This window comes from Anguilla rostrata, chromosome 1, assembly GCF_018555375.3.
Source record: "Anguilla rostrata isolate EN2019 chromosome 1, ASM1855537v3, whole genome shotgun sequence".
Classification (NCBI taxonomy): Eukaryota; Metazoa; Chordata; class Actinopteri; order Anguilliformes; family Anguillidae; genus Anguilla; species Anguilla rostrata.
The window spans coordinates 8,748,511-8,771,070 of NC_057933.1; the positions used below are offsets into that span (position 1 = coordinate 8,748,511).

Genomic DNA, 22,560 nt, shown 5'->3' on the forward strand with positions numbered 1-22,560 from the left:
GCTCTTCAAAGCATTAAAGTGACGTGAAAAGGAGAAACCACACAGACACTCAATGACATCAGAATTGGAGGGAAAGAGACACACAAACGCACACACAGCACAGCGGATAAAAAAAGACAGGCAGAGTGAAAGTCCAGGTGTCTGACCGGATCCGGGGGGGTGGGGCAGCCCCTGCAGCAGGCCCAGGACCTGCTGCTCGTCCAGCTGAGCCAGGGGGGTGAGGCAGTGCAGGATGTAGAGAGCAGAGTGACTGTCCAGAGTGTGCAGCTGCCCCAACAGGGCCTCATTCAGGATCCCCCTAAACTCACACACATATACACACATACAGATATACACACACACATACACACACACATACATACATACAGATACACACACAACAATACACAAAACACACAGATACACACATACATACATACATACAGATACACACACACACAGATACACACATACATACATACATACATACAGATACACACACACACATACACACACACATACATACATACAGATACACACACACACATACACACATACATACATACAGATACACACACACAGATACACAAATACACACACACATATATACACACATACAGATATACAGATACACACACACACATACACACACACATACATACATACACACATACAGATACACACACACCAGTACACACATACATACACATACACACACACACACACACACACAGGTACACACATACAGACATACAGATACAGATACACACACACACCATGTATACACACAAAAACAGCACAAGCTTGGTGTGAGAACGCGTAATTTGGTATACAGTGGAGATCAATGGCAGAACAGAGAGACAGGCCGGTTCTGCTCACGGGTTGTTCTTGGCACACCACTCCAGCACTCCAAGCTGGGAAGACACGCCATCAGCAAACTCCTTCAGGACTGCGTCATTGGCCAGAGCCTGGGGACACAGGGGGCAGTGAGGTTAGAGACAGATCAGGGACAGACACCTGGGGGAACAACAGAGCAACAGTGGATGAATTAGGAGACATGCACCCAGCACAAGTACATGAGGATACACTTATATCCTCTTTGAAAATTAATTGAATCACTGGCTGATTCTGTTTTGATTTGTTTCATTTGTAGAGTTTCCATGTCCACCATTTGTTAATATATTTCTCTGAAACCCCTAAATATCTCCTAAAAAGTTTTCATTCACTGGACATTTATTTACAGTGAAATCACCTGGCTGTGCTGCATTAACTCACCTGGCTGTGCTGCATTACCTCACCTGGCTGTGGTGCACTAACTCACCTGGCTGTGGTGCAAGGTGTGCAGCAGTGTTTGGGCCGAGCTCATGCTCTGACACTGAGTCCAGCCCAGCAGCAGCAGGAGGCGGGACAGGGGGCGAAACTCCCCCCTCAGCAGACACTCCAACCTGCCAAACTCCTCCTTCCTCACCAGGTCCAGAGCCGTCACCTGAGAAGCAGACACCACAGAGACTTTCAAACACACAGCAGAGACTTTCAAACACACAGCAGAGACTTTCAAACACACGGTACAGAGACTTTCAAACACACAGCAGAGACTTTCAAACACATGGAACAGAGACTTTCAAACACACAGCACAGAGACTTTCAAACACATGGAACAGAGACTTTCAAACACACAGCAGAGACTTTCAAACACACAGCAGAGACTTTCAAACACACAGCAGAGACTTTCAAACACATGAACAGAGCTTCACACACGGGCACAGAGACTTTCAAACACACGACAGAGACTTTCAAACACACTCACAGAGACTTTCAAACAACACACAGAGACTTTCAAACACACAGCAGAGACTTTCAAACACATGGAACAGAGACTTTCAAACACACGGTACAGAGACTTTCAAACACACAGCACAGAGACTTTCAAACACATGGAACAGAGACTTTCAAACACGGCACAGAGACTTTCAAACACACAGCACAGAGACTTTCAAACACACAGCAGAGACTTTCAAACACACAGCAGAGACTTTCAAACACACAGCAGAGACTTTCAAACACACAGCAGAGACTTTCAAACACATGGAACAGAGACTTTCAAACACACGGCACAGAGACTTTCAAACACACGGCAGAGAGACTTTCAAACACACAGCAGAGACTTTCAAACACACGGTACAGAGACTTTCAAACACACGGTACAGAGACTTTCAAACACACAGCAGAGAGACTTTCAAACACACAGCAGAGACTTTCAAACACACAGCAGAGAGACTTTCAAACACACAGCAGAGACTTTCAAACACACAGCAGAGACTTTCAAACACACGAATGTCTGAAGTTCAGGACCCGCTAAATCAACCTCAGCACCTGAGGTAACAGCAAAAGGGAACTGAGAAGAAGATTTATTTCCACTTCAGCTTTTTTTTCAGGCAAGTGCATCCACAAACAATGGCAAACAAAACCATGGAAAAAAAAAAAACACACTGAAGAAAATGGTGATACAAGGGAGCACGAAATGTATCGACAATAATACCAAATGACCAAAGCCAGTACTGACAGGCAGGCAGCTAGACAGATGGACATACCAGAACCAGCTCCAAGAAGTGCTTGCCACTGCTCAGACTTTCAAAATAGATGGCTTTCCACGCTGATTCGCGGTCACCATGACAACACAGCCCCAGCATCAGCCTCTCGGCCTCAGGTATGTCCACTGGAGGAGGGGGGGTTTGGGGGGGGGGGATAGAGGATAGAGGGTGTGTTCATTCAGAAGAAAGCACATCACAGTAAATATGCCAGTGCCACTTACAACGACATCTATCTCCATGTCCCCATTGAAATGATTAATCGCCACCACAGCACAGTAAGCACTTATGTATGTGACCCGAAGAATAACAGCTGCACATGCAAAATCTGAAGACCCGAGCTGTCACATGTACACTTCCTGAAAAGTGACCAGATGAAATGAGGGCGACCACAGAAGCAGAAGTGCTAGAGAATGTGTGTGAGTGCTGCTACTGCAGCAGCAAAGATCTTTCACACAAAGACACGTTCCACGTGCAGTCGACAGGCCTCGCTCACAAGACCGCTCGTAAAATTATTCTCACTTTTGTTCTTAAAAGTGTTCCTACGAAAAACCAATGCGGGATTCATGACACGTGTAGACCTTGTTTTTTGAGCGCATCTCATGGGTTGTGAGATGACGAATGCTGACTGTTTGTAAATTTTATGCGTAATCTTCTTCATGCGATTACCATAAGGAAACAGCCATGAACAAATAAAGATAAGAGAAAAATGATGAATGTCGAAATGTTCTTACGCACAGTTTACGATCAAATGTGATCCTGCTCATGTTTTGTGAATGAGGCTTATTGAGTCAATATGGTACTCCACAAACAACCAAACCAGACCGATGGGATGAAGGGGTTCACTCATTGTTACAAATAAAATAACCCAATTAACTGTACCTCAGGGTTTCTCTGTTTCAGGATTTCATGCCAATATCCGCTCTAAATTATTTCAGTATCCCAATCGGTTATTTTATCTGATGCTTTTGTTAAAGTCAAAGACCAACGCTGAGGCTGCACACTGCTCATGCACTCTTTGCGAAAATGCTTCACCGTGGTCCGAATCGGACGAGAGAGAAGGAGCGCAGCTGCATACAGCCATTTTGAAAATTACCCAGAATAACTGGTTTGAGCAAAAACCCGCATACCCACCAGCCTATCAGCAACACAGCATGCATTCCTGGTTTAACCCCTACTGGTAATGCAGAGTGAACGTGTTAATCTGTGAGTGCATGTGGCAACACACCGTCTCAAAGGGCACAGTATTCCTTTGCATTAACCAAGTTTTAAATTACATCCCTTAGTATAGCGTGTTAACAGCGAGGTTGCCAGGCAGCTGCTAATAATAAACACGAGGCATACTTGTTTCACCCAACACAGTCTCCTCACTCCTTCTGTATGGTTTATACCTCCGTGTCACTTGCGAAGCACCAGAGGCCTCCGCCATTTTGACAGTAATAAAGTACCAGTGAATGGGAAGTAATAGGGGAGGAGGTAGGTTCCCTACCCTGTGTGGAGGAGGTGTCCCTCAGCAGCTGGTCCCTCTGTAGCCGCAGGGCAGTGGAGCAGTAGAGGCCGAGGAGGGCGTGGTCCCCGGGGCGGAGCAAGGAGCTCAGCACCCTCTCCTCCCGCAGGCCACGCCCCCCAGCGCTCCACAGGGCCTCGCACAGGGCCAGGCTCCACCCCCCCGTGCGCTCGGGGTCCCAGGGCGTCACGGCCAGCGCGCAGCACAGCTGCTCCGCCCCCTCGTCGTGCTCCGGCCCCGGCCCCAGCCGGGCCACCCGCTCCAGCAGGAATTCGGTGAGGGCGCCCTGCAGGGCGGGGCCCCTCTCCGGGTCGCCGGCGGCGCCCCCGCGGCCCTGCAGGAAGCCGGCGAGGGCCTGGGCGAGTCGCGGCCGCCCCGCCTCCAGCGTGGCCCGGAGACAGGACTCCGCCGCGGCGCTGAGCCCCGCCGTTGCCCCCGGCGACCCCCTCCCCTCCGACTCGGAGTCCAGGAAAGCCCGGTGCAGCTCCTGCAGAGGAGAGAGAGCCACTCTCTCAGAGACTGGCCACACCCGTGACGCCAGGCATAACCGAGATCTCAGCCTGCGGGGTGCTTTCCAAAAATCAATATCAGGTGATCATGATGCACTCTGTCATTTAAAATCAGCCAGTGGCCACAAAGGGGAAGATTGGAAATGAGCACGTAGGTGCTGATATTTGCTCTGAAGAATGAGCTTTCCCCCACCCACACACACACACACACACACACACACACAATGTCACCAATTGAATTAGTCATTGAATTAGTCTCCAAGGAGCACTTCTTTCTTGTTTTAATCACAACCACGAGTCTTACATCAGAAGAAAAATGAAAAATGAAATGAAAAGAAAACCTGGAGCACTGTTTCTGGGACCTCATCACCAAGCTCCTCCAGAACCAGCAGGAACTCCAGCTCTCTGCGGACCGATACAGCAACCTGCAGACCAGCACACAGGTTGGGCGTCAGGGACGATCATGAGCGTGAAATGCACAGACACACGATCAGAAAGAGATGCGTGATCTGCCTCAGAAATTAGATATGGGAAAAGCATAGCGAGAGGTTACAGTTTGCAGCCTACCTGCTCCTCAGACCATCTTTCCAAGACCTGCAGCCAGAACCAGGCCAGTCTGTGAGGGCTGCCCACTGTTTCCCACCTAAGCAAATTAGCACGGTCACTTAAAAAGTGAAAACTGCCTTCTCCACATTCCATGGCGTCTTTCAGCATAATGGGCATGAACCACATCTCTAAACTTGCTTCAAACATCGCTTGCTAACAGTGGTTTGATTGTGAAACCAAAACAAATTAGACACTCTCGCTCACCTGAGCGGGTATGGACAGGTGACCAGGGCCCTCAGTATGTCTTGTAGACGCTCTGAGGGCCCGCCCGCGGCCTCCCTCAGCTGAGGCACACAGGCGCGAGCCAACTCCCACTCCCCGCGCCGCGCGCATTGTGTGAAGAAACCGAAGAGCTGCTGCAGAGAGCTCTCTTCCTCGCGACCGAATGGATGCATGACTCAGGCCTCACCACCCCCGATCGCTGGATGCTGCGGAGGGTGCGACCCCTTGACTACAGAGCACAGAGGTGGAACCAACGACCAACATACTACATCTAAGAAAAGAAAGCAAAGACTATGTTCAGCGCAGAAAAAACAGACGGAGGAGAACTCACTGTATGGGCGAGATTTCCGCCAAAACAAAGACACGGTCGGACTACGTAAAAATGTGCAGTTCAAAATACAAGCCGAACGCAGCCCTAGCTTGTGATGATCTGAACGTTGAATAAGACAACAGAAAAACACAACAAGAACACACATCTCTCTGCTACGGACTAAAGTCCAGTTAGCGACGTTGAAATTTGAACGTTACAGCAAGCACTTATCTAACTATTTTATATATGGTCTACGTATACTGACAGCTCGTTGTCCATCGTGACATACGTAAGACATCAATGTGAAAAACTGAGATAAATTAATGTTCAGGTGGCTTTGGATATTACTTTGTAATACTTTGTATTACTTGGCTAAAAAAACTAAGACATAAATGCAACAAAATACAAATTTTGTCGAAGGTCCGTTCTTTAAATGTGGAGAAAAGTTAACTTGCTGTAAAACAACATTATTTTGCTCGCTGATTCTATAACCAAGAAAGAACCAAGACTTATCACGCTAGCTATAGGTAGCCCGCCCAGCTAATCTAAGAAACAATTTTCCAAACACAAATTTGAGTAAATTCAGGTTCTTGAAAGTGTGCTAATTATAGCACACTGCCAAGCGACTTACAGTTCCCTCCAGCGCGCTTCCGAGTGTCAAAACCTCATTAAACTGCTCCGCTTGCCTGTTTCTCGCCAGTTCTGCTCTTAGGTTTTGCTTCCGAACTGTTCATCTATGGTGGCCATGCCGGAGTGGTCATATGACAGCATCAGCTGATTGAGAATAATTTACATACCATAGGTCAAGGGTCGCACTACACCAGACACTGCTTCATAAAAAATTCAGCGATCGGGACTATATCAGTCAAACTGTCGATAAAGAGCTTTATAGCCAAAGATTTTACGCTCTACGGAGGTCGAAGGAATTGAATCCCAGGAAGTAAACAGAAAAAGCCTTTACTGCGCATGTGTGTCTGCATTGTGGCCAAAACAATGGGCTTTCCCAATGAAGCGAGCTGGGCTTTTCTTATAAATTACAGCAGTTGGCCGGTTGAGCTGCTTAGAACACAAGCGTCCCCCATCCACAGTTCACCTTATGATCACAACCTTTTTAATGTACCGTTGAATTTGAAAAGCTTGGCTTTTTCTAAAATTTCGCGAAAAATAGATTACATTCTCATACGATATGCCTAAATTTAATAAGCTTCATAATAAATTTTATCAGTTGAAATAAACGCTCCCTTTATATGCTTTGTTTTATTTAGTTTTTTTATCGTTTCTTTTATAGCTTAATTCAAAACGTGTTTTAATTTGATTTGGCTGACATTAAGACAAATGAGGCAAGCACCACTTTTTAGTTGTACAGTTTGTTCATGAATGGTAGCCTATTGAATATCCTAACTGCTAATTAAGCCTTCATATTTTAATGTACTTAATTTATTTTGGTTGTAATTGATGGCACAAATCTCATTTAGAATACTTTGTCCACATGACCACATCAGCAATTCGCCAGCCTGTTTCTTGCATATCCTGTTTAGCATGCCATGCAGTCATGTGACTTGTAGTCACGTTGATTTAGAAGTTTAGAGTTTATTTTGGCCATGAAATTGAAATTTGGTTTCGTAAACAACCTTCATTACTCATAAAAACGGAGTTATTATAGTGCATAAAATAATTTTAGACAAAGGGACTAACAACCACAGCACAAAATCAGCTGTCAATCAGAAGTGAGCGTTAGACCTCCAGCACTATTTCTTTCTTTTATTTCTGTGACAGATATATATTATTTGGCAGTATAACATGCAGCAAGCTCGCAATTTCTATACGTCCCAACGTACTGTATTATAACAGAGCCTAAGCTTAATATGGGGAGGGTGCTCAAGTGAGGGGGCGGGGCTGTGTCTACCTTTCACCGGGTTTACACAGGAATATCTGTTCACTCTGGGAATAGCCTGGTCTCTGGAGAATTAGGCCAAGTATAATTATTGTGATTTACTACATTAGTAAATGCTACACAATATATATATTTTTTGGGGGGGGGAGATGATACTTACTTAATATTTACTTGGACTGTGGGCAGTGCACTTCATGCGAGTCAATTTGACAAAGAAGGCTGTACCTTCGGTTCTATTCTTCCACGAGGAGCTGGCTTTGTGGTGCACACACCTGCTGACACCTATTGGGACTTCTTCGTCTTGTGAGGCGTGGTCTTGCACCGCGACTCCAACATGCATCTTCGAAATTAGGCTATAGGCTACTTTATTTATCTGCACATTATTCAGAAATTCCACACTTTTCTATGACGTACCGTAATGCCGATATTGCTCATCACGCATTGAACCCAGTAGTTTAAATGCTAACTAAAAATAAAAAGGTGCTGCAGCGCAGCGTGTCCTGTTTCCATGGCTACAAGCTGCCATGCAGCGATTGGGGCGGAGCCTCTGTCTGCCCTCTCCGCTTGTGTATAATGATGATAAAGGGTTTTTTTTGTATGACTGTCATTGTCACCGTTGCACAGAAACTCTATCCCGACGTTTTACACCGGCAGTAACCGCGGACCAGAGGAAGATGGCAGAAATTGACAAGATTAAAAACGTAAGTGATGTTTATTAGGAGCTTGTGGGACCGAGGAGCTTCTTACATCTAACTAGAAATGGTCAGCCTTGGTCTTTTATTTCCATTTTATTAAATGCTGGATTTTCCTCGTGAGCATCATGTATGTAGAATTATGCTGATGGAACCCATGCCATTGGAAAATATGTTAATGTTAAATGTTAGACTACTATGCAATGGTTTATAAAGTAATAACGTGAAGTACACCACACAGAACTGTTGTAATGTAAAAAATAAATAAATTTTTAAAAAACGAATAAGGTAGTTTCGTTTGCAAGTCTTCCGTTACCATATAAGATAGAAAACAATTTACAATTTCCCACGCACAACGATGACAAAAATGAAGGAATAAAATTACACATTCTCAATCAAATGCAATAGGCCTACATTGTCTATGTATTATTCATGCTTAGTCTAAAGTAGTCTCTGCTAATGATGTACACGACTGTGACAAGTCTATACATATTTATATAAGTGTAAATGTTTTTTTTTTTCTTTCTTTTTTAAATATTACCGCTTCATGTGAACGCTATTGCTACCAGGAGGAAATGTATATCGGTGAAATCAAAGGTGGGCTTAGACCGTCCATGAGACTGGTCGTCATGGGTATTGTCAAGCAGCAACCAAAGAGGTGAGTAGACCCATCTGTGAATTATAAACTATGTATATCGAGTATAAGGTTGCAGATTGTACAGAGTACCTCGGGCTGATCATGTCGTTTTCTAGTAGCAGACTGGGTTTGCTAAGCGTATGGACCGTGTTGGCAGCTGGAAGTCGGCAGGCACTGAAACACAATGTGGGGATTGTGGGGCTCCATGAGGCGTGTCTAGTTCATGATCAAGTCGAGGGATCCCTGCGTAGTGAACACCGACGCCCTGTTGAAGGAGTGAGACACCGCAACCCAATATATCACAGTGAAAGGACCGCGGGTAGCCATATAACATATAACATACTAAGAATCGCTGCGCTGATACAAGCAATAGCCGACATTCTCAGAGGTTGTTGAGATACTTTCAGTGCATTTATTTTCGTGTGCGATATTTGGGGAAACAATAGACCTTACACTAGCCTTTCACGGCGTGTTAAGAAGAAGCCGCGCACGAAATTTCCCACTGAACTATTAGAAACCGTAAATGTGGGAAAAATTACAAATCCCATGGCCTATTTCTGGCAACTATGCGATGTTATCATAATCAGATCATTAGGAGCACTAAACAGGGCGTTTATTTTATAAATATAAACAAACACAGCTATGTGAAAGGGGTTTTAGAGATGAGGGGGAATTTTGTGTCTCGCCACTTTCCCATAGTAGGAATAAAGAAAACATTTTGTTTCTGTGGAAGACTAGTGCATATTTTGTGCGTGTGTGTGTGCGTGCGCGCGCGTGTGCGTGCATGTGGGAATAGTATCATACACACAACAGTTATACAGTATGAGATACAGATAGCTAAATTTGTAATGGGACATATTGCTTTTCATTAAATGAGCCAAAATAAATTCTCATTCATTCAGATAAATTGTTTTTGATTTTGATATGCGTATGCTGATTATATGTTTAAATACCTTTACAAAATTACAGTAGGTTAGAAATGTCTGCACTTTGCTATGGAGCTTCTGGGTTCTTACATTGCATACTGTGTTGCAATTCAGTGATGTTAGAGAGGATGAGTAGATGGGGACATTACCAGCCTGTAGGTGTCAGTGTTGCATTGCTGAAGGTGTTTGGATGTCTGACTGCATGCACATAGACTGGGCCAAAGTCAGTAAAATGTGAACAAAAGGATTTTCCCTGTTTGGTCTCAGAAGAGAGTAGACCTCAGGATGAACGTGCAACCTCAGTATAGATGAGTATATCTGAGATGAAACATAAGAGCTTAGGTTTGAGATTTCTATCAACACATCCTTGTGATCTATGTTTACAAGACCCCTTGTCTAAAATGGTGCCTCAAAAACTGTCTTTCATCATTAGACAGTTGTAGGTAGGACAGGTTAAATGGTCCAGTAGTCATAGTCAGGGTTCAAATTGCACTTTGGCTTTCAGGGGGGTCTGCTAGATCACGGAGGGGGTGGGTGGGTGGGTTGTGATCGTGGGCCAGGGGGGTTCAGGTGTTTTTTAGGGGAGCTCAGGTTTCTTTTGGGGGTGGGAGGGTGAGCTCCCCCTGGCCCCACTGTAATTGTAACCCTGGTCATAGTCCTGCAGTCAACAGTATGGCTTTGGATCCTGATCATGCTTGTGCCTGCTGTTTGTTGCAAAGGAATGGCAGCTGGCAGAGAAAGCAGGATAATTTATGCTTGTGTGTGCTTCACAAGAACAACGATGGGACGTGGTTTTAAAAAAAAAAGTGCAAGTGATTTTTTTGTTTTTCATAACTCAGGTGAAGATTACGACACAGTTCACATTAGGCACATGTGACCATTGAAACATCACAAATCAGCATCATTGACTGAAAAGCACAACATTAATGTTACAATAACGTTTGTTAACTTAGTTCACAAAAATGATCATTTGTGATTTGGCTTCTCGGCCACCTGCACCCTTCAGAAATCCTGTACCCCTCTCCTGTCCCTGCAACCCTTCAGAATTCCCGTGCCTCTCTCCTGTCCCTGCAACCCTTCAGACGTCCCGTACCTCTCTCCTGTCCCTGCAACCCTTCAGACGTCCCGTACCTCTCTCCTGTCCCTGCAACCCTTCAGACGTCCCGTACCTCTCTTGTGTTCCCCCAGCATGGTGGTGGCTGTGGTCTGCCATCCCGAGGACGATGCAGACAGCGATGTGGGCCTGCAGGTGGCGGTCAGCTTCCAGGACCGAGCCGTCCTGCGTAATGCCCGTCTGGGGGGAAAGTGGGGTGCCTCGGAGAACGCCCTTTCCTACTTCCCCTTCGCTGCCGGGGAGCCCTTCAAGGTAAGCACCCCTACATTCACCCAAAATTTGCCTGTGGCTCATCAAGGGTGAAGTTATAATGTATGATATCTGCATTTTTAACACTGCGTCTTGCTGGCTAGCCAGTTTGTGCTCATCAAGTGTACATATAGCATTGACAAGATAAGATGATATATAAATTAGCTCTCTCTCTCTCTCTCTCTCTCTCTCTCTCTCTCTCTCTCTCTCTCTCCCTCTCTCTCTCTCCCTCCCTCCCTCCCTCTCTCTCTCTCTCTCTCTCTCTCAGATGGAGATAGTATGCGAGCACCAGCAGTTTCGGATCTTGGTCGACGGTCAGCCCTTGTGTGGTTTCACTCACCGAGTTACCCAGCTTGCATCTCTCACCGCCCTGCATATCTATGGTGACCTGCAGCTGACAAAGGTGGCCTGAAGACCGTGGTGTGGAGGGGGCGGGGCGCAAGAGACAAAAGAGGGAGAGAGGACTCCTGTAACATTAGCATAAACAAGGAGAGCAGAAGTGACAGAGAAACATTAACTGATCCGGTGGAAAACAATTCAGGATGATCTTCTTCTTTGACATCACTTCCTGTTTATGCACTTTGGTTGCTTAGGGCTGATCCAGCTCACAGTCTCACTATGTGAAATGTGCCTTCTTTAGTGGATTTGTAATCCTAAGACCCAGAAGTATAAATTGCTCTTGCTGACTGCCATGTGGAGTAGAAGATCCATGGATAAATTACTCTAAACTCATCAACTGAGTCCCTGATACAGTGAATTTTGGTTCACACCTCTTTCTTGCATTAACACAAGAACCAAGTTAAGGACATCAAGTTAATACATTTGCCAGATCCTGTTTTGTGTGTGATAACAGATTCAAAGTATGTGCGGGTGGATGAAAGCACTTCCATCAGAAAAAAAAACCGTCAACAAAAATCTGTTTTGTCCATAAATCACTGTATGGACTTCCAGCAATATGTCAATTTAATTTAATATAGTTTCCAATAAGCAAAAAAGAAAAACAAATAGTACTGTATGTTACTCATTTACTGTGTTAATTTAGGATGCTTTTTGTATGATGTTTTTAATTCACTCAAAAAAGATTCGTTAAAAAAATGCTGATACTTTTTCAGCAACATGTAAGAACAAGTCCTTAATTTGGTAAATTTTAGACCATTGCGTTAACTATCTATTGGAATAATAGGGTATTTTCTGCCTTTTAATTGTGAATGTTTATGACGTTTTGAAGTATATAGTACATGAGGTGCTATGTGGAAAAACCTTGAAATTATGAAAGAATGAATCTGGAAATGAACTGTTTTTAAAACGTAGTAAGTTTCCTGATGAATGTATTGTTTGTGCATAAGCACTCTATTGTTTTTTATGTTTTATGTTGCAATAAATATAGATAGAATGTGAGTAGTGTTAATAGACTAGTGATTAGAATTTGTTAAGAATATAACTAGAATGTAAAAACATTCTAGATTGGAGATTTGAACATCATTAGAATGTGGTTAAAATTTTGTTATGATTATATTAGAATGGCAATTGGAATATGTATAGAATGTAATTAGAATAGTGTTGAACGAATGATTGGAATACTGCAGCCACAGTATAATGTGGTCATTGTGACATCATTAAAATGTTACTAGTGGTGTAGGCACCTTATTGTGATGTCACAATCAACCAGAAATATAGACAATGAAAAACTGAAAACAAGGAAAAACGTGCAAGGCACAATAATCATAGCAGAGAGTAAAAGTAATAATCAGACATTAAGAAATGGCTTCTTTGTACCACCGGTGCTTGAACAACCCCCCCCCCCCCCCTGATCAATGTAACAATGCACCATGTGTTTAAAAAAAACAAAAACATCCATTTTCATTATGAAACTACGTTGATACCACTATTTATCCTTAGTGAATATGCTCAAAACAAATGACTGTGTTTAATACCAATTTTGAAGCATTAAATACATTGCAAATATTAGACGTCTGGCTGATTGTGGTGCTTGGTTCGGTTTTGCCTGCCCTGCAGTGTTGTCAGCTAACCCCCTCTCCTTTGGCAGAGCAACCCTAGTAACGGTCTCAGGCTCCAGCAACAATGCGTTCATTTTTGGAAAGACCTGTTTCAGAATCTTCTGCGTATGCCCAAGTCCTGCATGTGCTTTCTTGTCAGAGCCTGGCATAAACATGAGTACTTGTTAAGATGTAATACCTTGTCGTGTCTTTACAAGACACTGAGAGGGTGAGTGGTGAGTGTGTCCGCGCACGCGTGTGTGTGTGTGTGTGTGTGTGCACGTGCTGTACGTGTATGGTAAGGTGGGTTCACAAAGTCAGCTGAGGCCGTCTATGAAATGTCTATCTGTGTTGGCCCCCCAGTGTTGGCCCCCTACATAGTGCAGAAACATGGCTGTCCAATGCTGGCTACAGACCCACCTCTTCCCTCACATCCCCACCCCCTTGGGCTCACATGTTATGAAATTAATTCAGGTCGTTGTGGCATTTTCTGAATAGGTTTACTGTTCTATGGCTTAGTATGAATGTCATATGCATGTATTCAGTCTGTAGTATGGTGCCAGGTTAGCATAGGTAACTAATATTTAGGACTTACGTTACATATACTGTACACTTGCTGGTCTGGGAATGTTGTTTTGTAAGGTCTGGCACTGTTGTGCACATAACTCAGGTGGATGTACTTCTGTTTTTTTTACGCTTTATAAGGATAAGATGCGTGTAAAATGATGTCATGTCAAAATCTTTTAAACGCACTTTTATTTAAAACACACTGGCAGAACACATCAATATAAAACAAAGCAATGTTTCAAAAACATCATATATATATAAGGTGCTTTTTAAAAAGAAAATACAGTAACAAAAGTTTTGTTGTTGTAAGTAACCAAGAAAAGTGAAAGTAGTAAACTGTATAAATGTTTGGAGGATTTGTTTTTTTCCAAGTTACAGATTCTGCAATGTTTCACTTGCGATATTGGCCAGGATGGTTTTGTGTTTACGGACTAGGACAAGGGTTTCCCTGATGAACGACCCCTTGCTTGTGGCTTTAGGACCAGGAGAAAGATCAGAGATTGAGTAATCTCTCACTCACCAGATGGTGTTGATGTCATGGTGGTGAGGCGGATCACCCGACCTGCGTTCACGTGGATCCCCTTTAAAATGGGCCCTAACTGCAGAGGAGCACGTCTGGACTGGTCCTTGTCTAGCTTCACCACCGAGTCCTACAGTGATGCCTGTCTGCACTTGAACAGTTTCCCTTCTGTCTCTTCAAATATTGCGCTGAAATGAACTGAACTTCAGAGGAAAATTTTTTTTTTTTTTTTTTTTTACAAACATTTAGGAGCACGTTTTACAGACACACACACACAAAATTGGAATTCTTGACTTTTTTTTTTTTTTGGAGCAAGGAACCGGAGACATACCTCACATTAAATATTTCATAGGACCGTCTAATCACAGCAGTTCGGAATCAGTCACATTCACAGAATGTACACTGCAGCCTTAACGATAACTCAGGACCTAAAGATCTCAGTCTGACCAGTGTGACAGGAAGTTCAAAAATAAGATAGCAACAGGCTACGAGTATACACAAAAAGGTACACAGATGCTTCTAGAACAGATCTAGATCTACCGTCCTGTAGATTTTCACTCCAACCATAACAAAGCACACCTCATTCAACAGCTAGAGATCTTGCTGAGCTGCTAATTAGTAGAATCAGGTGTGCGGAATTAGGGTTGAAATAAAAACCTACAGGAGGATGGATCTCAGGGAACAGGGTTTGGGCAGCCCTGCTCCTGGAAGAGAATCACACCCGCTCACTAGCCATGTTAGGGCAGCACTGAAGCTTTGAAGATACACTTGTAATGTTGGCGGGACATTAATTGTTCTGGGCTAAAATGAGAGCTGGACACTGAATTTATCTGTTGCCAGGACAACCCTAATCTCTCCCCTTTGGGTTTGTCCAATAGTAGGACCCCCCCCCCACCATCCACACACCCTCGAAAGCCTCTTGCCGGTGTTGCACCTTAGGCCTTGTCTTATGTGCACTGTTTGATGGCCTCAATCCAGTCAATCTTCTCCTGGTGAGAGGGAGCCTGGATGAAGTAGTGTTTATCCTCCTGGGTGATGATCTTGAACAGGTTCCCCTGCACTTTGCCCTTCACCCCTGTGGGGGGGGGGGGAGACAGGAACACGTCAGCATGAACAACAAATTTGTTGTTCTCGAGAAAACAAAATTATACCTTTAAGCCATGGTCTGGCTTAAACCAGCACCTCCAGCACCACACCCAAGCCACAGGTGTGACTCACCTGAGGGAACGCCGTTGTCGTTCAGCCCCGACACCAGGCAGCCGCGCAGAGAGAACCCGCCCGCGGGACTGATGTCATCCTGGGGAGAAAAAAGTGAGGTCAGGACGGGAAGTGAGCTCATAAACAGCTCACGGAGCAGAGAGGCGGGGAGTTCACAAGCTCGCCAGAGCTGCGCAGAGATGAAGGAGAGTTTAAAGAGACACGCCCGGCGCAGGCACTCCCTCACCTTGGTCGGATCGTAGTAGTGCAGGTAATCTGGCTCGGAGCGCAGCACAAACAGTCGCACCTTCCAGTTCTTTCTCTTGTGTCCCTGGAGACGGCAAAACAGGAAAACACATTCAAAGTGAAGGGGGGTGAAGGGGGGGGACTTTTACACCCTTAACACAGCGTGGCACGGGTGGAGCTTGAACTCACCTGTTTGAGCAGGTAGCCCCTCTTCACCACGGTCCCCCTCAGCTCCGCCGCGGCCAGGGTCGTCTCTGCCCTCACACTCCCCCTCTTCTTAAAATTCTCTGCCTTTAGGGGGTAGACTTAATATTTTCTTAAGCACTTTAAGCATGGAACGTGCTGCATATATGAAATGAGTGAATGACTGTATGTCTGGCCTGGAACAGAAATAAGGAAGACAGTGAAGAACATGGGGGAACTATGACAGAGTGAGAAAAATATATTACTTGTGGAGCATGATATCATGGGCGCTAGTTTCAACAGTCTTTTGACTCTAGCCACTGCGCCAGAGCGTATGCATCTCTTCTGACATTTCGGGGGGGCAGGGGGAGGAACGGAGACTCACGAAGCTGTAGAGGGCCGTGGAGTCGTCCAGGAACTGCTCGCTGAGCCCCGCCCACCGCATGGCCTCCACGCTCTTCATGCCGACGGGGCGCACGAAGCCCTCCTCCAGCAGCGCCGACGCCAGCGTCAGGGCCTCCATCCGCGTCATCGCCAACTGCATGGACACCATCCAGTCCACCACAGCGGAGCCTGCGCACCAATCAGCACTGCGTCATCATCATCATCGCCATCACCATCATCATCATCATCATCGCCATCATCATCACCATCACCATCATCATCATCATTGTTAACACCATCACCACCATAACCACCATGATCATCTTCTTCATTGTTACCAACATCATTATCGCCATTACCACAATCATCTTCAGAATAATCATGACGACCACCATAGTAATTATCCCATCGTCAGAATCATCAACACCATGACTATCATCTTCTTCAGCGCAATCAATTACCACCGCCATCAAAATCATCTATGTAATTACCATCACCATCAACGGAGTGTTGATCCCCAAGATTATAAGTCTTAAAATGTTAAATCATGATAACAGTGCCATCTTAAACTCTAAATTCACCTCTAAGAGGTGGAGAGACGTGGGGGGGGGGGTTCTTCAGCAGGGTCACAGACAGAGGTGGAGAGATGTGAGGAGGTGGGGGGGGTTCTACGGCAGGGACACAGAGGTGGAGAGACGTACCTGAAAAGCAGTTGGTGAAGGAGCTTCCCTGCTCCATGTGGACCGTCAGCTTGATTCCGTTGTGAACATTGTACATGGAGTCTACCACCTGACTGGGACACACACAAAGAGCTGGGTCACACACACACACCCACACACACACACACTCTAACTCAAGATAAGAGACCAATAAATGCATCCAAATCAGAGTTCGCTGGAAAGGGGCGGTGATGGAGACGGTAAGGGGGGGGGGGGGGGTACCACGCCTCTAGTCAGTGGCTGACGCAGACTGACGCAGCACAGCCATTGTCTGTTCCTCAGACTGACAGGCAGCATTTTGCAAAGCAGAGTATGCACTGAGTACAGAGCTGAGTCGTGCGTGTCATAGGGCAGCACTCTGTGCCCTGCAACAGAATGGCAGCCTGTCCAGGCTCCATTCCCGCCTCTCGCCAAATGCACGCTGGGGTAGGCTCTAGCACCCCACCGCGACCCTGCCCAGGATAAGCGGGTATAGACAATGGATGGATGGATGGATGGATGGGAAGGGGAGCGCTCAAACCGAAGAGTACTCACTTGAGGCTGACGTTGCGCAGCTGGAGCTGCCGGGGTTCCGGCGGAGCACTCTGACTGTTCTCCCCCTTGAGTCTCTGCACCGCGCCGGCGATGTCCGCGGCCCACTCGTCCCGCTCCTCCCGCGAACAGGCCTCCAGGAAGTGCTCGACCCCGTGCTGCGTCTGCAGCTTGATGACCAGCTGTGGAACATTCCGCACGGAACGCAAAGCCGTCTCTGGTCACTGATGATTACAGACACGCGCAACATTCTCAACCCCCCGCCCCCCCCCCCCCCAGATGCCCTCTTGTACCGTACCTATGGAAACGGAGATTGTTTACTGTAATCGGATTGGTTCTGGCGAGTTTTGGCCAGGGTTACGACTGGACTGGACTTTCCATCTCCTTTCACCATTCCCCAGAAGTTGCTGACCGTTCATTTATTAGAAAAGCACAATCCCAGAATGAGGGCCGGCTAATCTCACATCGCAGTCTCGACCCCGTCAGGCGCAACACAGATACCCAAAAGTTACGTGCCAGAAAAGTTAGCCGCCCAACACAGTACATACAGGTGGGGCTATTTACATGGAAATGGCAGGTGGGATATCTCCGTAAATCCAGACATAGGTTTCAAGAAATAAGTTAAATCGTGTTACAAAATGGCACTTGAGGAAACCTAACTGCGTGCAGAGTTATGTGCTCCGTATTGCGCCAATTTGTAATTTTAAGATCGGAATAAGCATAACCCCAGGCTGTGATATGTCTGAACAGAACGACACTGGCACACCCTAGCGCAAAGGCATCTGGAGCAACTCCAGCCCATACACTGACAGAACAACGCAGACACGCCATATTTTACAAAGTATTAATATTTTACAGCAAAGAGCAAGTCTATTAAGAAATATTCCTGTACTAAAATATTGATAAGGTAACCCATACATTAAAAACAGTGCAACGGCAATTTATCAGACAGACAGGCCTACACAATTTTTTTTACTCAGTCAGTAAACCATAAGAAAGGGACACAAGCCCCCCTGTCAACATACCGGTCGGTTGTCATATTCCAAATAGGGACAGGTGATGACGCAATTTGCCAGAAGGATCTTCCCGCGCTGACAGGAGTCTTTCTTGCTCCCCTCATATTTGTAGTAAAGCAGCTTGTCCGGGTACAACACAAACCAGCGAGCCTTCCAGTTGGTAACTACATGACCCTTTAGAGAGAGAATACAGCAACAGTGGTTCGTACTTTTTTTCGAAATCGTCCAAAACACACATGGTTTAATGAGTACATCGTTAATCAACGCTCACATGAAGTGCGTTTTTAAAAAAATCTCTCAATGGTAACTTTAAATAACTTGTTTACTGTGGATGTCCACCTTACCCGCTTCACTAGGAAGCCCTCTCTCAGGATTTGGTTATTCTGCTGTTTATCCATCACGTAAAAGTAGCACTTCTAATCTGCGAACTCGACGTCGACTGTTATTTGTGGCCAGGTGAAATTCCCACCTGCAGGCGTCACCAATTTCCTCACAGTACACGCCCTTCTAGTTATTCGTTACGGTCTATGGTCGAGCCCACTGAACTGTATCGCCCAGGGCGCTATCGAAGCTGTCACGATATGCCAAGATCACGCACCACTTCGGTAAAGGCATGTACTGATTCGGAAGAGAAACTAGTCTGTATTTCTAGTTAAAGCCTGACGCAGCGCCGGAAGCTGAACTATCTGACCTTAGAAACGAAATTCATGAATAAGATGATTAGCTATAAGAATATTTCTTGTCTGACAGTTAGGTCATATGACGTAATATGTTTTACTGTAAAATAGAAGTCTAAATCATGGCTAATGAGTGATAGATGATCATTCATTTTTGATTTATCATGTTTTATTGGTAGAGCCTAATGTGACGAGAGGTCCGTGCTTTACTATCTCAAGCATTAGGCTTTTTAGCCCTGCAGATCACATAAAGTTACACCGGAGTGGACGCTCATTTCGCACTAAGAAGAGATAATCATCATGCGAAAAGGGTAACTCACAGTCAAGTATTCATCTTTTCAACTAACCCAAAATATAGGCTATATTTTTTTAATTCAATTACATCCGTCCAAATTTTCATGATCATAAAAATATGTAAACAGAAAAGTGTGAATAAATGGGCAAGCTCTATGAAGAGAATAGCAGTTGAAACCGTAAAATAATAGCCAGTATTCGGTATTCACCGTCGAGGGCTGCTTGTGGTGCTGCCATCTTCTGGTCGAGAGAGAGAAAAATTACTGTTGTCTTTATCGTGTCGACATGCAATACCGGACGCTGGAGGGCACTGTGGCGTTAGGATTTGGATAACAGCAATACACAGGCTAGTAATATAAGGAGTAGCTGACTATTGAACAAATCGGCAATGATTTAGTTGTTATATCATTCTGACCCAATGGACACCGTTTGCGCTAGAGTCGAGAAAACACTACCTGCTTATTCTAGGTATGCATGGCCCACAAACGATCTACATGAGTTATTTGTACATACAGAGTGAAGCATCTGCACATGAATGGATTTATCCAGTGCCCTGAAACTCAAGAACAAACTAGCAGATTCTTTGTGTGGGAATAGTTAGCCTGAAAACACAAGAGGAACACTACCCATCTGCCTAATTTTAATGCATGCACTGTTCATGTTCGCAGTTTAACCGTGATTTTATGTTTTGGTTGTACAGCATTTATTTATTTCTGCTCAGAAACTCAAAAAATAATAAGAAGGATATTATCAAACGAATCATAAACACTATATTACCTATTTGAGTTACTTAATTATACACACTGTGCAAAGGGAGGACTGTTGCATGTATTTTTCAGATGGAAACATTCCCCCCATATGTTTCACAAGTGTGACTGAAAGGTCTGCCTCTGAAAATCAGTCGGAATATTTCCACGAGCTAGAACCCCATTTCCCCTTCATTCTGATCCCATGGCCGACCCTCACATCCTGTTAATATGCCCACCCTCTTAAATGCACTTCCTTAAAAACATATGATGAAATTACCGAGGACAAACACCGAGGCAAAGCTGAGCATTGAAGCGAATAAGTTCCTCATGTTTTCACTGCTCCCTCCGGTCGTCTCTGTCCGCCCGAACCGCCCACCCCCCCCCCCCCCCCACCCCACCCCATTATTTGAAGCATGTGAAAGAATGTGGATCCTGGAGACGCCGTGGCAACCGAGAAGCTCAAACACGGAAAAAAGAAAAAAAAGGCGGTGATCCACTTTTGATTAAAGAAAAATAGAGGTGCGGACAAACGGCAGCTTTTGGAACAGCTGTGGCCAATGGAGAGGTGAGCTAGACACACACTGTGCAGCGGGGAGGGGGAGGGGGAAGGGGAGGGGAGGGGAGGGGAGGTGGGGGTACACACTAAAGAGAGTAAACACAGGAGTGTCAATCAGGACTCTCCTAAAAGTCCCAAAGTCACACAGTCCAGCCAAATCCCGAGCCCCTGATCACATGGACGCACTCTTATGTTCCATTTAAAACATTGATGTGACTGTATCTCTCATCAGGGTTTTGAGAGTTATAATGGAACACCCTTGCTCTCTGACCCCCCCCCCCCCCCATTCCACATCCGCACATTTTTAATACCTGACGCCTGGACTAAGACCGGGCTCGGTTAATAATGCTTGGACAGGAGACCTGGAAAAAAACCCTGTTCCTGTTGATGTGGTGCTGTTGGCCCAAGAGAGGAAACTCTTCCTGGGGTCTGTATCACAAAGCAGGATTACAGGGTTTAGCAGTGTAAGTGCACTTAGTTAAACCTGGAAACAGCTTCTTTATTAACTTCGGTCCATGTTCCAGGTTTGGGAGGGCTCCAGGTTTTACTCAGTGCAGTTATCCGGCTAACTCAGTAATCCTGCTTTGCGATACAGGCCCCTTACAGGAACCAAGGATAAAGAGCAACGCCCCAGTGCAGTGATGGGGACAAATTCTGAGAGCCTGTCTCCTCCAGACCTGAGTAAAAGTAAACATAATTGTGATTTGATACATGCTATTGTATTTATCATCTACACAGAACAGCAGGCTCTAGCATAGTATAATATATGGTTCTATGGATTAAGACTGGAGGCTCATGTCCCGTCCAAGGGGGAAAAAATGAATTGCCAGATTACATGCAATCCATTTATTATTAGTGCTGTTTTATTGGTATCTTATCCTGTGACACAATGCATGGAGAGCCTGGCTGTATTCCCAGCTCTGATGCTCACTGTGGACCAAGGCACTGTTGAAATGAGCCATCATTGAAATAAAAAAAGATGTATCAAACTAACATAGATGAATAATGGTTTTTTTTTTTTTTTTTTTTTTGCAGATATATGCAATATTTAACACCAGGGAGCAGGAAAACAAATGTCATTCTTTCCATATTGTTTCTCTTCCTTCCTGCAGGGTTAGCTCGGATGGGGGGGGGGGGTTAGAGGAGGCTTCCGTGAAATAAAACAAGCCTTTTTTGAGTCGGCGTTCCTGCTTCTACTGCTCCCGGCAGGAAAGTCGGCGCCCCTTTCACTTCCTGCTCCAGGGAGCGCAGCGGACTCAAAGGCGTGGCCCTCCGAGATGCCTACTGTCTGACTAATCATTAACGCCGATCAAACATCACTTACGTAAATGCCGATGCCGATAATGGCCAGGATGTAGACCGGCTTCGACGGTAGCTCGCACTCTTCCCGTCACACACACACGCGCACCTGATGAAAGCCTATCTTTGCCTGTGTGTACTACACACTCACCTGGGTGCGTTTGATTCCACACAGCTGATTCTACATCCGTTTACGCCAATAGAACTCAGACTGAGCGCTAGCTATTGCGTAACAAATTAGCTGTTGTTACCTGTAGGCAAATTGTTGTGCTTTCCCCCGTATCTCCGCTAAGCTGTTTAACCGTTGATAATGAAATGGTAAAGCAGTGCTCTCCGTAAAAATGTTCCAGTACCCTAAAGTATGGATATGCAGCTTTAAAAAAAAAAAAAGT

General features: G+C 45.2%; 3 protein-coding genes across 3 annotated transcripts in view; 1 reads left to right on the forward strand and 2 right to left on the reverse strand.

The window, feature by feature from the left end:
• zfyve26 (zinc finger, FYVE domain containing 26) overlaps nucleotides 1–6,687 on the reverse strand; it is a 33,919-nt gene extending 27,232 nt beyond the window's left edge. Inside the window, 9 exon segments of the mRNA XM_064316840.1 lie at nucleotides 147–298; nucleotides 859–947; nucleotides 1,301–1,465; nucleotides 2,571–2,695; nucleotides 4,057–4,561; nucleotides 4,925–5,008; nucleotides 5,151–5,226; nucleotides 5,394–5,682; nucleotides 6,353–6,687. Coding sequence (XP_064172910.1) covers nucleotides 147–298; nucleotides 859–947; nucleotides 1,301–1,465; nucleotides 2,571–2,695; nucleotides 4,057–4,561; nucleotides 4,925–5,008; nucleotides 5,151–5,226; nucleotides 5,394–5,584 — 1,387 coding nt within the window. The 5' untranslated portion in view covers nucleotides 5,585–5,682; nucleotides 6,353–6,687.
• Nucleotides 6,688–7,864: 1,177 nt separating this feature from the next.
• Nucleotides 7,865–11,965, forward strand: si:ch211-10a23.2 (Galectin-related protein A-like). Its single transcript, XM_064316970.1, has 4 exons — nucleotides 7,865–8,316; nucleotides 8,877–8,965; nucleotides 11,059–11,236; nucleotides 11,502–11,965. The coding sequence occupies exons 1-4, from the start codon at nucleotides 8,140–8,142 to the stop codon at nucleotides 11,643–11,645; spliced, it is 588 nt and encodes a 195-aa protein (XP_064173040.1). The 5' UTR covers nucleotides 7,865–8,139; the 3' UTR covers nucleotides 11,646–11,965.
• Nucleotides 11,966–13,968: 2,003 nt separating this feature from the next.
• On the reverse strand, nucleotides 13,969–19,146 carry plek2 (pleckstrin 2). The gene is made up of 9 exons (XM_064317089.1): nucleotides 18,938–19,146; nucleotides 18,603–18,767; nucleotides 17,581–17,759; nucleotides 17,029–17,120; nucleotides 16,329–16,516; nucleotides 15,950–16,051; nucleotides 15,762–15,845; nucleotides 15,536–15,614; nucleotides 13,969–15,392 (listed from the first exon to the last, which is right to left on the reverse strand). The coding sequence occupies exons 1-9, from the start codon at nucleotides 18,989–18,991 to the stop codon at nucleotides 15,265–15,267; spliced, it is 1,071 nt and encodes a 356-aa protein (XP_064173159.1). The 5' UTR covers nucleotides 18,992–19,146; the 3' UTR covers nucleotides 13,969–15,264.
• Between the last annotated feature and the right edge of the window lie 3,414 nt (nucleotides 19,147–22,560).